Source organism: Myripristis murdjan, chromosome 24 (assembly GCF_902150065.1).
Source record: "Myripristis murdjan chromosome 24, fMyrMur1.1, whole genome shotgun sequence".
NCBI lineage: Eukaryota > Metazoa > Chordata > Actinopteri > Holocentriformes > Holocentridae > Myripristis > Myripristis murdjan.
This window is the reverse complement of record NC_044003.1, coordinates 28,411,766-28,426,921: the sequence shown is the minus strand read 5'-3', so window position 1 is coordinate 28,426,921 and position 15,156 is coordinate 28,411,766. Positions and strand designations below refer to the sequence as shown.

Here is a 15,156-nt window from a genome sequence, read left to right as displayed (position 1 = left end):
TTTATTTAAAATAGCTGCCTTTTTTTTTTCGTCAGCACTATGTCGCTCAGCCCAAAACACACACACACACACACACACACACACAGACACGCACGCCTCGACACAAATACAACACACTCCGTCTCGTCAGCCAAGAGAAAAACACCCAGGTTATTTTTGGGCTCCCTGTCAAATATCTGTCAAACCATCACCGTTCTGCTTTTGGAAATTATAAAAAAAAAACAAATCCTCTCCCAATAAGGACATGCTTTGTTTCTTAAAAAAAAAAAAAAAAAAAAACTGAAAAGCTCAGATAATCTTAGACATTCACTAGTTTTTGGATGAAAGGCTCTGCACGCGCACACACACACACACACACACACACACACACACACACACACACACACACACACACACACACTTCCAGATGGTGTTTCCTACCTTGGCGGCCACGATGCTCAGCCCCATGCCATTGTGCTTCTTCAGGGTTACCGTGACAACCTCCGGCTCTTTCCTCATTGGCTGAAAAGGGAGATGGACAAGAAGGACAGAAGTATGAGGACCCGACCTCTGAGGTGTACGTGTTTCAGCTCTGAGAACCTCGGTGAATGTTTTCTGGTATGTTCCTCTGTCTGCCTCAACAACACTATGGAGGAAAATAAGACTGTGGAGTAAAAGAGGGAGGGATGAAGGAGGGAGGGACGGAATGAAGGAGGGATGAAGGGTAAAGGGGGAGACCGCAGAGGAACCTGTGGTGGCTGGAGTCAAGTCAAGAATGAAAACCACATCATGGCTAAACACACACACACACACACACACACACACACACACACACACACACACACACACCATAGCTCATTTGGGTAGGGCTGGGTGACTGGGTGGGGAGAGGAGGAGAAGGAGAGAGAGAGAGAGAGAGAGAGAGAGAGAGAGAGAGAGAGAGAGAGAGAGAGAGAGAGAGAGAGAGAGAGAAAGAGAGAGAGACAGAGGCAGAGACAGAGACAGAGGCAGAAGAGAGCTACTGAGGTTTCCCACACAAGGAGAAAATATACAGAGAATGAACAGAACTGTGTGTGTGTGTGTGTGTGTGTGTGTGAGTGTGTGTGTGTGAGTGTGTGTGTGTGTGTGTAGCTGTGTTGCTGTTATTGTGTGTTGCGGGTCAGAACTTTTTAGTCTTAATGTTGAAGAAGTGAGTTCATTATTCTGCAAGAACACACAGAAGATAAAACAGGAACCACAACGAGACTAAAATGTGAACAACATCACAGCGAGACCACAGCTACGACAACAAACTGGAAAACAAATTGAGCACAGCTACAAAACTATAACAAACCAGACTAGAAGTACAAGATTACAAAACTAGACAGTCACTACAACATGATGACACCATAACTAGACTACAACTGCAAGATTACAACAACAAAACAGACAAAAAACCTGGACGAAAACTTGACCCGAGCAAGGAGACTAAAACAAACCAAAATCCAACTACAACATTACAAACTAGACAGAAACTACAACATGATTAAAGCAAACTGGACTACAACTACAAGATCACAACAACAAACTAGAATACAACTACTACAAAGAGTACAACAAAATACACAAAACACTGGATAACCTGACCAGAGCTACAATATCATTACAAACCAGACTGCTACTACAAGAACAAAAAACTAGACTACAACTTTAACTTTACTAAAAACTAGACAACAACTTTAACTTTACTAAAAACTAGACAACTTTAACTTTACTAAAAACTAGACAACTTTAACTTTACTAAAAACTAGACTACAACTTTAACTTTACTAAAAACTAGACAACAACTTTAACTTTACTAAAAACTAGACAACAACTTTAACTTTACTAAAAACTAGACTACAACTTTAACTTTACTAAAAACTAGACTACAACTTTAACTTTACTAAAAACTAGACAACAACTTTAACTTTACTAAAAACTAGACTACAACTTTAACTTTACTAAAAACTAGACAACAACTTGACTCCAGCTACAATTTTACAATGAACTACAGTTAACAACAAGACAGCAACCAGATCAGAATCAGAATCAGAATACTTTATTGATCCCCAGGGGGAAATTACTTTTTGTTAGAATAACAACTCCCACTCCGAGTGTACAAGTTAAAAGAGCAAATAGTCAAGAAAAATAAAGAAAGGAATATAAATATAAATATATATATATAAAAATATGTACAAGTGCAAACATGGTTATTGCACTATAGGTTAGGTAATTACTAAAACAAACTAGAATAAAACTGCAAAATTACAACAAGCTAGACTACATCTAGCCCACAACTACAGCTTCAACAAACTACACCAAAACTACACCACACTAAATCTACATTACAGCTACAAAAAAAAAAAAAAAAAAAAAATCACATATACAAACTAAAGTACAACTTTAAAATTACAACAAACTAGACTAAAACTACAAGATTACAACAAACTGGACTAAAACTACAAGATTACAACAAACTAGACTAAAACTACAAGATTACAACAAACTGGACTAAAACTACAAGATTACAACAAACTGGACTAAAACTACAAGATTACAACAAACTAGACTAAAACTACAAGATTACAACAAACTGGACTAAAACTACAAGATTAGAGCAAATTAGATGAAAAGTACTAGACTACAAATATCCACAACTAGACTACAGCTACAAAAAAAAAAATTCAAAATGCAAATAAGACTACAGCTAAAACTACAAGTTCACAACAATCTAGACTGTACCCTCAGAGTCCTGCACAGCTCCAGTTTTACAAACCTGTGTCCGACCCAAAGCCACAAGTTCAATACTGCACCCGACCTGTTCCTCGCAATTTCTATGAATCAGTTTTGGACCTGAGCGGACCCGATACTGCAAGACCCGCAACCTGACCCAAATAATGATGAGTAGGTGGGCCTTGGGGAGGAGAAGGCTAACAGCCCCCGTCTAGTCTGGCTACTAGACTAGAACTACAACACGGTAACAGTCTGGACTAGAATTGGACTACCACTGTAGCTTCTAAACAATAACAACTTCATTAAGACTAGACCACAATTACAGCTAGGCTACAACAACTAGACCAAAACTAGAATTACAGCACAACTCAGCGACAAATACAGCTGCACTTCAACTACAAGAAGGTGCTGACAGTTTTCAAACATCGTATCCATCATGTTCAAAGCAAACGCAAAATGGAATAGTATCGGTGATAGTGGAACATGGCTTCCAGGCCTCACCCTCTTTAGCCTGCCACAACACAAACCATTAATTGTGTGTGTGTGTGTGTGTGTGTGTGTGTGTGTGTGTGTGTGTGTGTGTGTGTGTCTGCGCATGTGCGTGCATGTGTGTGTGTGTGTGTGTGTGTGAGTGTGTGAGAGAGAGAGAGAGAGATGTGTCTCTGTGTTGAGACTGCAGTTATGAAACAGAGCAGGGATAAACAGACCAATTACAGAGGAAGTGGCTGCATGTATGTGTGTGTGTGTGTGTGTGTGTGTGTGTGTTAGTTACAGTGAACAGACGTCTGTCATTTACTGTTCTCTGCTCATTAACTAACCTCTTCAGGGTGATTGGTGTTGATTAAATCCTCTGTGTGTGTGTGTGTGTGTGTGTGTGTGTGTGTGTGGTCTCTGATTTGAAGGCAGTGATTACACTGACTTCAGAAGGAGCAATTTAACTTTTCGACAACCTTCACTCACACACTTTGACACACTTACACATACACACACACACAGAAGATCCAAAAATCAACTCTGCGACTTTCACGGTTAAACCTCTAGTATAAACAAACCATTTTATAAACTTAAAACAAACCATTCACAGATTTATTTTATTTTCTACAACTGTGCCCCCTCCAAATTACACCTCATTTCATCTTGTAATCACCTGGTTATCCATGCTTTTATTTTGTGATGTCTACAGTTCCCTGCTTGGCTTTACATTCATTTTCTGTGGCTTACAATGTGGATTAATATTTAAACATTTAGAACTGAAAAATTTGTGCATGTTTTCTTTCTTGTTAATTTAATGTGACTTCAAGTTAGCATGGTTATTTACAGTTTGTAAACCGATTTTCAAAGTACCCATGAAAAATCCAATCAGATGGAATCAAAAATCCAGGTATGTAACAAGTGAAAATAAGTGCTGCTTCTTTTGACTGGAGAAATATGAGTGACAGGCAACAATGAGCGCACATCACATTGAGGCAGCTTTTCTCCCACTTTAGTCGCTGGTACCATAGTTTGGGGAAAGAAAAACAACCTTCTGACCATGTGAATGTGAAAAAAAAGTCTAAAATTATTCTGTTGTGATGAGAGATTCTGTTGCTGCCTTACTTCAGCTCATCCATATCGATGCTTTAGTTTCCTCAGCCATGTTGAGTCAGCATTACTAAATTTGGCCAAAATCCCCTGTGGCACTGACTTTATCCTGAGTGGCCAATGGCCGAGCACGCACATATACACCCTTGACCAGTTCTTGTGTATGCATGTGTTGATGCCCTACCATCTCAGAGTTATCAGCAGCAGAAAAGTGGCTGTCACAGTCAGCTCCTTCAAAGTGGACGGTCCAGGTGCCAGGCGAACGGGGATGGGGTGTTAGCCGACAAAAACCTGGCAAAGAGAGCACACACAGTGTCATGTACATTACGACTGAATTATAAATCTAAACTATGAAGAGAGGGAGTTACTGTAATTGACACCAGCTCGGACACCCTCGACCTTTTTCCTTCTTTTCGCCCTAAATAATCACAGTGACCGGTCCAGTAGAGCCAACATGTAGGCCTGCAACCTCTCGCTTGCACCGCACTCCACTAGACTCCTGCTACATTCATGTCCCATCACAATAAAAATTGTAGTTAACAGCTTCCTACTTCAAAATATTGTCCATCTCTGCGAAAGACAACTCTAAATAGTAAAGAAGCAAAAAAGTTTGTTGACAAATCCAAAGTTCCAATTGTATGATATTGATGGCTTAAAATACCTAAGTTACACCTACCTCAGTGAGGATGTTCAAGCATTTTAAAGGAACTGAATGTGCTTTGATTGCATCTTTAGGTATTTTGAGTGGATCTATGAGTATTTGTTTTGTTTTTATTTCGATAACCAAAAAAAAAAAAAAAAAAAAAAAAAAGTAGGTAAAAAAGTAAGTTTGCAGCTGAATCGAAATAAATCTCCCTAACTGGCTGTCCGATGTCTAATCCACATTGCAGGAAAAACACACACCCACACATACAGGGGGGCTTTGCAGGAGCTGCACTTACATTGAAATACATGAATTTTAAAGCATTTCTCTGACTGCATGTCTCTGTGGAAACATGCCCTTAAGCTCTCTGACTTGTGCAGGCCGTCTGCCTCAGAGAACGTCCAGGTACTCTGAGCACTTCTTTTGGTTTTTATGAACATGTGCGGGTACTTTGTCGTTACCTCTCTGCAGCAGCGGCTCCAGGAAGTCCTGCAGGCCATTGGGGAGGCTGCGCACCACGTCGCAGGAGTAGCCATCCTCAGGCAGGAGAAAGGGGAGTTGGAGGTCAGGATCCTCCTCCAGCTGAACCTCCCTACCGTCACTCCTCGCCAGCTCATCTGCTGTGTTCTCCGCCACTGCCACCACATGGTCTATTAGCTCCTACACACACACACACACACACACGAAACAGAAGAACCATGTAAGGTGAGGCATGCTGGTTGTTTCCTCAAATAGGCTGGTTTTCTAAAATCCTCTGCAATACCAAAAGCTAATTCAACCTCAAAAGGAAGAACTGTATCAGCTGCAAATGGCTTTTCTGGCTGACTTCTTACCAGGTTTTGGATAAAAATGGACATCACTTTGAGGTTAAGGTCTGAAGCTGGGCAGGTCTAGCATGCTTGAATTCAACTGTGTGATCAGTTTGGAATAAGAATGCAATACATATGATTGATGATCCATCACAAATCTAGCAACAATGGCCACATTATCTTGGACCTCCAGAGAGCTGGTATGGGTGTAAGTCCATTTAGTAACATTACAAGCAAGGGTCCAAGTAGCTCCTATTATTGAAACCTGACTGAGATTTTTGTACATTTTTATATCTTTTTAAAGTTAGTAATTTTGCTTTAGTGTGTTTAGCTGCAGCTTTGTACTTAACATTTTAAATCACAACCATTACAGAATACATATTTTTTAAACTCTCAATTAGCATGAGAAATTGAATCAGTTTTATTTGTGAAGAGCTTGGTATTCAATGGTAAAGTTACCAAAGATGACAAATCTGACTTTGCTTTATTGTGTGCACTTTATTTTGTAATTTTTTTTTTATTTAGTTTTTCACAATTGCATAGGGAAGACCACATGTAACACACATGTAACGATTTCCTAAAAATCTAATAAATTATTTGTTTCTGAATACATTTAGAATGAGCTGCTTTTTACCTTTTTTAAAAGGAGCTTTTCATACCAATTATTTTACCTCTAATTAATTAACATTTCAGCAAAAATACAGTACTTAACCATGAGCAGAATATTTTAGTATTCTTTGTACCTATTTAATCTATAAAGGTAGATTGGTTTCCAAATGTAGCTTACTGTGACACAGTAAACTCCACTACTCTACTCCAAACCCTGCAGCTTGACAAGAGTCAGCTCATTTAACCTGAGCAGCAGTCTCTTGGCTTCATTAATATGCTAACATGCTAGTAAGCTAATTTATTAAAGCAAGTAATGTTCATGTTAACATGGTAACACCTACTAGGTAGGATCTCATCATATTAGCTAAGACAAAGCCCTATATCTTATATACGTGCTTGTGTGTGTGTGTGTGTGTGTGTGTGTGTGTGTGTGTGTGAGTGTGTCGTACAGGCGGAATATAAGGCTCGTCGGGAGCACAGTGGTAGTTGGTCATGAGGGCATGGAGCTGCAGGGAATTGAGCTTAAAGCAGGTGTTATGGATGTTCTGGACGTCCTGCATGGAGTATTTGTCCATGGTCAGCAGGGTGGTGGCCTGGAGGGGAAAAACACAATATATGAGTAAGACATGAGGTTCACAATTCAATATAACTATGATACAATATAACAACAAAACCTGGATGTGCAGAATTAGTTGATTTTTCCAAGGCCAGCAATAGCAATGGAAGGGCTTGATAGAATGTCAGCAATTTTAAAATGCTGCCATTAAAAAGTGTAAATAATATCATTTCTACAGAGAGCTTGCGAAACTGTGATAGGCATGCTGTCTCATTCATGATTACTACACCAGAATAAAATGTGCAGTGTTTCCTGTGTATTCATTTAGCAGCTGTGCAAAATCACATCACAGTAACAAAATTACCACCACTGCAAGAGAAAATGTGAAATTCAAATGAACACTTAAAATATAACTTAGTCCCCATGCGATATGTCTTGTTCCATTCTTCTGTTGTGATATACAGCATTGAATCTCCACATATCATCCGATCCTCACTCAGACTTTGTTGCTTTAAAAATGCAAAAGCTAGGTAGCTTGAAATTAACTGCTTTCAAGACTACCAAAGAAGCCCTGAGTAACAACTAAAGACTGAGAAAAATTAAAAACAAGAAGAAAAACATGAAAACACTGGCATAAGAAGGCAAAGGATTCACTCCATTGCTGACCTGCAACATATTCAGTCATACACTCAATCCTACTTAGACTCAGAATTGTAAAACTAACATTGTGCTCTAACTTTAGTCACACCCTCCCTGCCTTGTTGTTATCCTCCCACCTGTACGATGCGGCTTAGGTGGCAGTCGGCAGCCAGCTCCAGGCCCTGTTTCTCAGCCCAGGCCTCGATGTGACTGAGCTGCTGGCGGAGGATGGCCCCCCAGTAGTGGCAGCACAGCCCTGAGTCCGCCTCTGTCACCAGCTTGTTGAACAGCCACATGTTGATGAAGTGGAAGAGCTGAGAGAACAGCTGGATGGTCAAGGCGGCGTTGACCCGACACCGCCGCAGCAGCGACATCGCCCCCGTCAGTGTGTGCAGGACGTCCTCTGGGAAGAGAGGGAATGAGAGACATAGAGAAGTGAGCGCAGAGGAGAGAGAAAGGACAAGAGGACTGAATCAAGGTGAAGAGTGATGAGAAGATAGTTCTGTTTGTTCACAGTGCAAGCATCCTGGCTGATGGATCACTCTGTTCTGTTAGCTTGTGGCCAGTGCTTCTGATCTGCAACTACAACGTTTTTATGAGGCAATTTTTTTTTTTTTTAAACCAAGTCCTAATTAGTTAGCTAGGTCAAAAATAAACAATAAAATTACCTCAGTGCCTCGCAGTAGCCTACTACACTTTACAAGTGTTCTGTAATAACTGTGATTTAAATGAACTGAACTGCCATTACCTACATTACAACAGCAGAAAGACGGACACGTTTTCAAAAACAACACTGGAGATAAATTATGAATGGTCATCAGTAGAGTTCGAGAGGGATGCAGGGAGCTTCGACACTGTTGCTTCCTATATTTTGTGGCCGTGATGTGGCAGCACTCTTGGACTCTGGTTTTTTTTTGGTTATAGCTCTGGTTAAGGTGGGGTTTAAAGTGCTATTTTACAGGCAGCTTCCAGGGAAACAAAGTACCATGAGCAGATACTGCAGTGGAAACCTCAAGGTAAGCTTGCTTGCAGTCATGAAATCATTTATATTCAATTCAGCTGAAGCTTGAATTCTGACGAGCTATTTGTACTGGTAGAGCCAAAAATCAATTGTGAGAAGGTCAGCATGTCACATCCTCATCTCCCAACACAGTCCGGGACCAGCTCTTGTAGTGTGAGAGGATACAATCATCCAATTTGTCACACAGGCCAACTCACTTTGTAATCATGACTGACCTCATCTTGTACATGCTCCGAGTCTTCTTCATGATGCACTACTGTTCTTGTCTTTATTGGTCATTAACGCCCAAATGTCTAACTAATGACCTATAGGGCTTTCTGACTTGCAGGCTGTAGTCCCACGAGGCCAGACCTATGAGACTTCCAATGTCAACTCTGTTTGAGGTCGGGCTCACTCAAAGCTGCACAATCCCTTGTCATTCAGTCTTGTAATACTCAAACTCATGTTGCTGCCACATCCTAAAGTGTGCACACTACTTAGGTGCAAGATGAGATGCAGCCGTTTGATAACTCAGCAAATGTGAAATGTCCTGCAACATCTGGTTGTCTTATCTGCTTCTTGCTTAAGCTTATCATCCAGTATTCGTCCCCAGATACTTGCACTGCTGCCCTATCTGCTCACAGTGTGACACACTCCAGACTGAAGTGGAGAGAGTACAACTTAGAACATGATGGGAAACACTCCTTAGTGTCTTAGTCTGAGTGGGCATATTCCCTCAGTGTGTTTGGCAAGTCTGCTACTGAGTCTGGGGTTGCACTCATTTTCAGGGAACACACCAGATGTTTCTACAGAGAACTATCAAAGTGGTGATATCCTGTAAACTGGAAACGAATGTGTACATAATAAAATTGGTATGGCAGGTTTTGGCCTCAGTTCCACCCACAGCCAGCGTGACGTGGACATAACCTGTGTGTAACACTTCGATGAAGGATGTCACACAGAAATTACACAAGTCTACACAAATTCTTAAAGTTATCTTAGAGATTTGGTCAGAAATTAAACAACATGATCACTCTAGGTAGAGATTTTTGGCATTGTTTCTCTTGGACTATTACATGTGTAAGTTTATATACCTATTTTGGGTCTCTGTGGGTTATGCTCCTCAGGGTCATCCAGGAAGGCAGGCATGTAGTTGTTGAGATCAGCCTGGAGGCAGTGGACCAGGTACCTGTGCACACATTACAAATTAAGTCTTGAAAGGCTGCTACTCCACCAATAACAAATCCATTAGTCTCCATCTCAATGGAGAGATTTAGTGTCTCATGATCTAAATGATGTTTCAGAGGCTTTTTCAGCCTAACCAGTATAAATGTCTAGGAGAGAAACATTTTTATGCTAAATAATTCTATGGCGTGGAAATGGTCAAATTTAAAGACACTGAATATTGGCACAAAATATTGACTAACAGCAGCTTCAAGCCAAAAATGTCTGCATTGGCCATAAAATACGGGACTTGAGCCAATGCAAATGAAACAAACAGTAATCCTACCCAGAGTAAGGACATTCATTATATATAGGCCTAAGCATAGCCCAGTTGACAGCAACATCTCTGCTCAACACCTAAATTTATTTGACAATAAAATAGAAAGTGTTAGCCTGCTTTACACGATATATGCTGTAATGTTATGTTTTGTTATACTGTTACAGTGTCCTCTACTTTCAGCCAACAGTGAGAGTAATACCGCTCCCTCGCAGTGTTTATTCTCACATCAACTCAACTGTAAGCTGAATCTCAGTCACATCCTTCCCACCATAAATTAACCTGAATGTCAAATTTATTCATGTAAACTCACATTACTGGGAAAAATCATGTCACTTTATTCCCAGTAAACACTTCAATGGATCTGTTGCATTCGCCTGATTTTCAGTTACAGAAGGAATGTGTGCATGTAAACTAATGTTTCGCTGGCAGCGGTGCAGAAAAGTTCACTGAGGATCACTAACGTTCCTCAATCATTTTCCACTTAGCTTGTTAGCTTGATTGGTGCCATTTCCTAACATGTGCTTTCCATTAGCTGTGATGGTGTACAGGGCGACAGGGCAAAGACTGGACAGGACTGGGGGGAGCTTTATATTTCACTTCATGAATGTTCATAGACCTAATGGCCTGTAGTCCATGTTATGTTACTTCATACTGTGACCATGGACGGTGACTCCATGAGGTAAATTATGTTGGGCGATTTCTCTGAACTAAAGCAGAGAGGGGAAAGTATTCCTTTAGTATTAAATGATCACAGTTTAGACTTGCACACAAAAAATTTGATGCTCACCATAACGTCTATTGATATTTGCTTCTGAAGGCAGATACCAGGATTTTTTAAATTAAGAAGATAGGTTCTGTGTTGGACTTGCTTTTGAGGTCCATTTACAATGAACACATCCTTTGAACCTACTGGATCAATTACAGTTGTAACTGAGTACCAGCTAGCCACAATGTAGCTACTTCAATAAAGTAAACAACTGAACTCTAGCAATCTACTTCCCACGATGGGAGACTTTTCATGATTTTTCACGAGTAGATCAGAGCACTTCCATGTTCTAAAACTCATCCAATTGTATTTCTTTTCAAGAGTCTGGTCTCAGTTCACTAGAGATGAGCTAAAAATACAATGATACAATGATCTAATACACTGAATATGTTACACCTGTTGGGAAATACCATTGTTTACTCCTCTAAAGTGATCCGTTTGTAAAATTCACTGATGGTCTCAGAATGTATAAAAGTTCCTGACTTCCTCTCAAAATTCTCAGATACTTCAGAACCAGTTCCATGACCAGAAGGAGCCGTCACCCGCCCACCCATGCTCACACACAAACACACAGACTGACTTGAAAGCCATCTGGACAAGATGGGCGAGGATGTCCTGGGCGTCCAGCGTGACGCGACTCAGGTCTCGGTCCTGCTTGATGAAGTTGAGCAGCTCCGAGGCGTTGGCCATCCAGAACGCCAGCGCCCCTGCGATGTTCTTCTGCTTCTGAAATGCACCAATCACATATGGGGTGGAGGATTTAGAGTGTTAGCAACCACTAGACTCTTAAGAGTTAGAACAGCAGGGAGGAGAGGGTTTTCTGTTTGGTTGGCAGCCAGAAGGAGCAGTAGTTACTTCAGGGATAGACTTGTGCCCGGTCCACCCCTCTTTATGAGACCCCCCAGTCCCAACAGAGGGAGCAGTCATCACTGTCAGTCAATGAAGATGTTTTCATGGAAACATCAAGATTCAAATATAGAAAAGGAGTAGCCTCTGCAACTCTGAGTGAGGGGAGTGATATCAGTGCCCGTACTTGTTCCTCCTATCCACAACCACCTTGACCAGGTCACCAGACACTGGCTGCCTTCACTAACTGGTCGGTTATGCTCATTGGGATGGATTTGCTCAATAAACTGATGAGATTAAACATACTGGAAACCAGGGCTGGACCGATATGAGCTTTCAAAGCATGATACAACCAATTTTGGAAGGAAGCCAAAGGAAGATCAAATATCGTGTCAGTATTCAATATTTTTCTACCCTTTGACTCCCAAAAGCTTGTGGGCAGGCTTTGTCTGAACAAAATTAATTATTTTTGTTTGTTTGTTTGTGTGTTTGTTTTAATTATTATTGAAGGATTTTTTTTTCTTCTTACAATTTCGGCAATTTTTGGGCAAATATTCAAATAATTGTATTTATTTATTTATTTATTACTAATTTTGAAATTTATATTCTCGTGTTTCTTTCTTTTCTGTAGCTAATTCTGATAAATTTTCCATTAATTTTAGTGCTAATTTGTCTAATCACCTGGGATTGCTAACTACCTTTCTTTTGGATCTTTTGGTCAGATTTCTTGTGTTTAAATGTTTGAGAAAGGCTTGATTGGTTTTAAATGCTGTCACAAGCACTGTAATCTCAAGACAGCAGAGATAATAATATAGGGGGACGATGAATAACATTATCAGAAATAGAAAACACTGATTGAGCCATATTGACTTTTTACTTTTAATAAAAGGTCAGTACCTTGCCCATATCTCGGTCTAGCCTTCGCAGAAACCTTATTAAAAACTGAATATTCTGTGAACAGAGCTCAGTGTCTGGGGAGCTGACTGGTTAATGTGCCCATCACTCAGAGCGGGAGGGATGGACGAGGCCCGCCCACTGCGTTCATCTATCCCTGCTTTGAGAAACAGGACAAATAAACGAAATAAATAAAAAAACAAAAAACAAAACCCCTTCATTCAGAACAGCCAGAGAAAGAGAAACAGAGCGAAGTGCATCCAAAAAGAAAGATTACAAAAACATTAAGAAAACCTTTGAAAACACAGACAGAAAGACAGATGGATGAACATATTAAATCAATTTCCGAACAGACAAAGCAGAGGAAGTGGAGGAGGTCAGAGGGGCGTGACTTGTCTCTCATCCACACTGTTGAGTAGGAGAAGCAAGACGTGATGTCACACAACATGGATGCCAGAATTAAAAGATGGAGCCACAATGGAAAAAAAGAGTGGTTGCTTTGGTTTTTGTTTTATTTGTTGTTGTTTTTTTTTTAGTACCAGGCAGGTCCAGGAAGCTGAATGGAATTAGTTGGGTTGATGTTGCTGTTGTTGCTTAGTTTTCCAGCTGTGGAAGGACGCATTATTATGGTTTTATTTGACATCTGTTAGAATGGAGAAAAAGAAGCAGCAGCAACAATGGAGGGCTGGTAAAAAAAAAAAAAAAAAGCAGAGATAAAAGAGAGAGGCAAAGAGAAAAAGAAATAAAGAGAGAGTGGGAGGTATATAAGTTCAGAGGGAGAGATTGAAAGAGCTTGAGAGTTAAAGAGCGAAGTTGAAATGAGGGTGGGCGACATGGCAGTCTTCACTGGTTCAAATTTCAATCACAAATTTGCCTCCAAAGGAACACTGCAGATGTTGTTACATACAAGCTGTAATTTACATTACACATCAATATAACTGTTTCTATTCACCGCCTGCATCCAACTTTTCTGATCCAAAAACACATTTTGGACTGAAGGTGGCACTAGAGGGATCATCACCAAAAATGAACAGGGTACATGAACTGTGTGCTAGAGGAAAAGGGTCACCCACCTGCCAATGGGGTCGGGTTCGATAATTTTTTTTTTAACTTTGCAAGTTGCTAGAGGCCCATGCCAAACATGCACTCAGCAAAGTTTGTGTGAATAAAGCCATGCCTCTGGAGTGCCACCATCGAGTCAATTTTCAAATGTCCCTGTTTGGCCTAGAGATGCAGGGCTGGTGTCACATGATGCACACGCTCATGCTCTGCAACTTTCTCACTGAGTGTTTTCATGTCTGCCATATTGTTTTATCTGTTACAGACTGACTTTGCTTTATGATGCAGGAGACTTGACACATTCCTGCCTCCTCTTGAAATGCAAGCAAAGTGCACTTTTTCACATAAACATACTGTGGGTGCATTTGTGTTGCACTTCAATGTGAAGCATAGCATACGTGTTGTCTGTCTTCTCACTTAAGGAACTAATACTTAAAAAGTAACATTAGTAATAAAATTGTATTTCATTGTGATTGGTACATTTCCACTTCCCGAACCTCTGGGGGTGATCCACAGGGATCATGGACCAACTATGACCCATCACTCCTCCAAACTCTCTACATAAAGTTGTCTAGACCAGTGGTTGGGTACGCATACTCCTAGGGGTATGTTGAACTGCAGGGGCTGTTAATTTAAAATTAAAATGTAGTTATAATAATTAGCCTATTGTATGATAAGTTCAACACAAAAAACGTAAATGTATGTTTGATAAACCACATTTTACATTTAGTATTCCTTCCAGGTTTCCCAAAGGTGTCAAATGTGTTTGTTTATGGTTTGAATCTGCTGCCGTGCTCGTCGAGCAAGGACGTTTGTTCACTACGACCGGGAAGCCAGACAAAAAAAATTTTAAAATGTGGTTTTAACATGGCAGCGATACAGCTGAAAACAAGAAGAAAGAAGTGGAAAAAGAAGCAAAAACAGCACCGACAAAATATCCTCAGTATCAGGTTGCTGTTATAGACACTGATGGAGCTGGATTGGACCTCTTTATAGTTTTGCCATTTTTTGCACTGGCTAGGGGTGCTTGGCTGAGGGGAAAAAAAAAAAACATTTCAAAGGTTGTAGATTATTGAAAGAAGTTTGCAAACAACTGGTCTAGACAGCCAGAGGATCGGTGAATACTTGCTGCTTGCAGCTGTAATGATGGATATCAGTAGCTTTCAGTACACGAGCCTTAGAAAGCAGGAATGTTTGTTATATTGTGATTTTTTTGTCCATATTGCCCACCAGGTAGAGTGAGAGAAAGAAAGAGAAAAGGGAAGAGAGAGAGAGCATGAGAGAGAGAGAGAGGTAGAATGGTATAGAGAGGTAGATGAGTCTGTAGCAGCCGTATCATGGTGTGCTATCCTACCTGATCCCCTTCAGGAATCTCCTGGATGGAGGGAGGAGAGGAGGAGGAAGAGGAGAAGGAAGAGGAGGAGGAGACGTTCACAGGACAGAGAGAAAACACGTCAACAGCTACGGTATGGACACAGCTATGTAACACACACAAACAGTGATGGATCAGAGGGTAA

The 15,156-nt window shown here is 40.5% G+C and overlaps 1 protein-coding gene across 9 annotated transcripts in view; it reads right to left on the bottom strand.

The window, feature by feature from the left end:
- afdna (afadin, adherens junction formation factor a) overlaps positions 1 to 15,156 on the bottom strand; it is a 112,108-nt gene that overhangs the window by 42,404 nt on the left and 54,548 nt on the right. For 6 of the 9 annotated variants that reach the window (XM_030046602.1, XM_030046604.1, XM_030046603.1 and 3 more), the window contains 8 exons: positions 14,994 to 15,014; positions 11,421 to 11,566; positions 9,665 to 9,759; positions 7,708 to 7,973; positions 6,825 to 6,968; positions 5,419 to 5,617; positions 4,499 to 4,605; positions 421 to 501 (listed from right to left, as the gene is read on the bottom strand). In XM_030046602.1, the coding sequence (XP_029902462.1) occupies positions 421 to 501; positions 4,499 to 4,605; positions 5,419 to 5,617; positions 6,825 to 6,968; positions 7,708 to 7,973; positions 9,665 to 9,759; positions 11,421 to 11,566; positions 14,994 to 15,014 (1,059 nt within the window). The remainder of the gene's footprint in view (positions 1 to 420; positions 502 to 4,498; positions 4,606 to 5,418; positions 5,618 to 6,824; positions 6,969 to 7,707; positions 7,974 to 9,664; positions 9,760 to 11,420; positions 11,567 to 14,993; positions 15,015 to 15,156) is intronic. The other 3 variants (XM_030046610.1, XM_030046606.1, XM_030046608.1) reach the window with 1 other exon arrangement.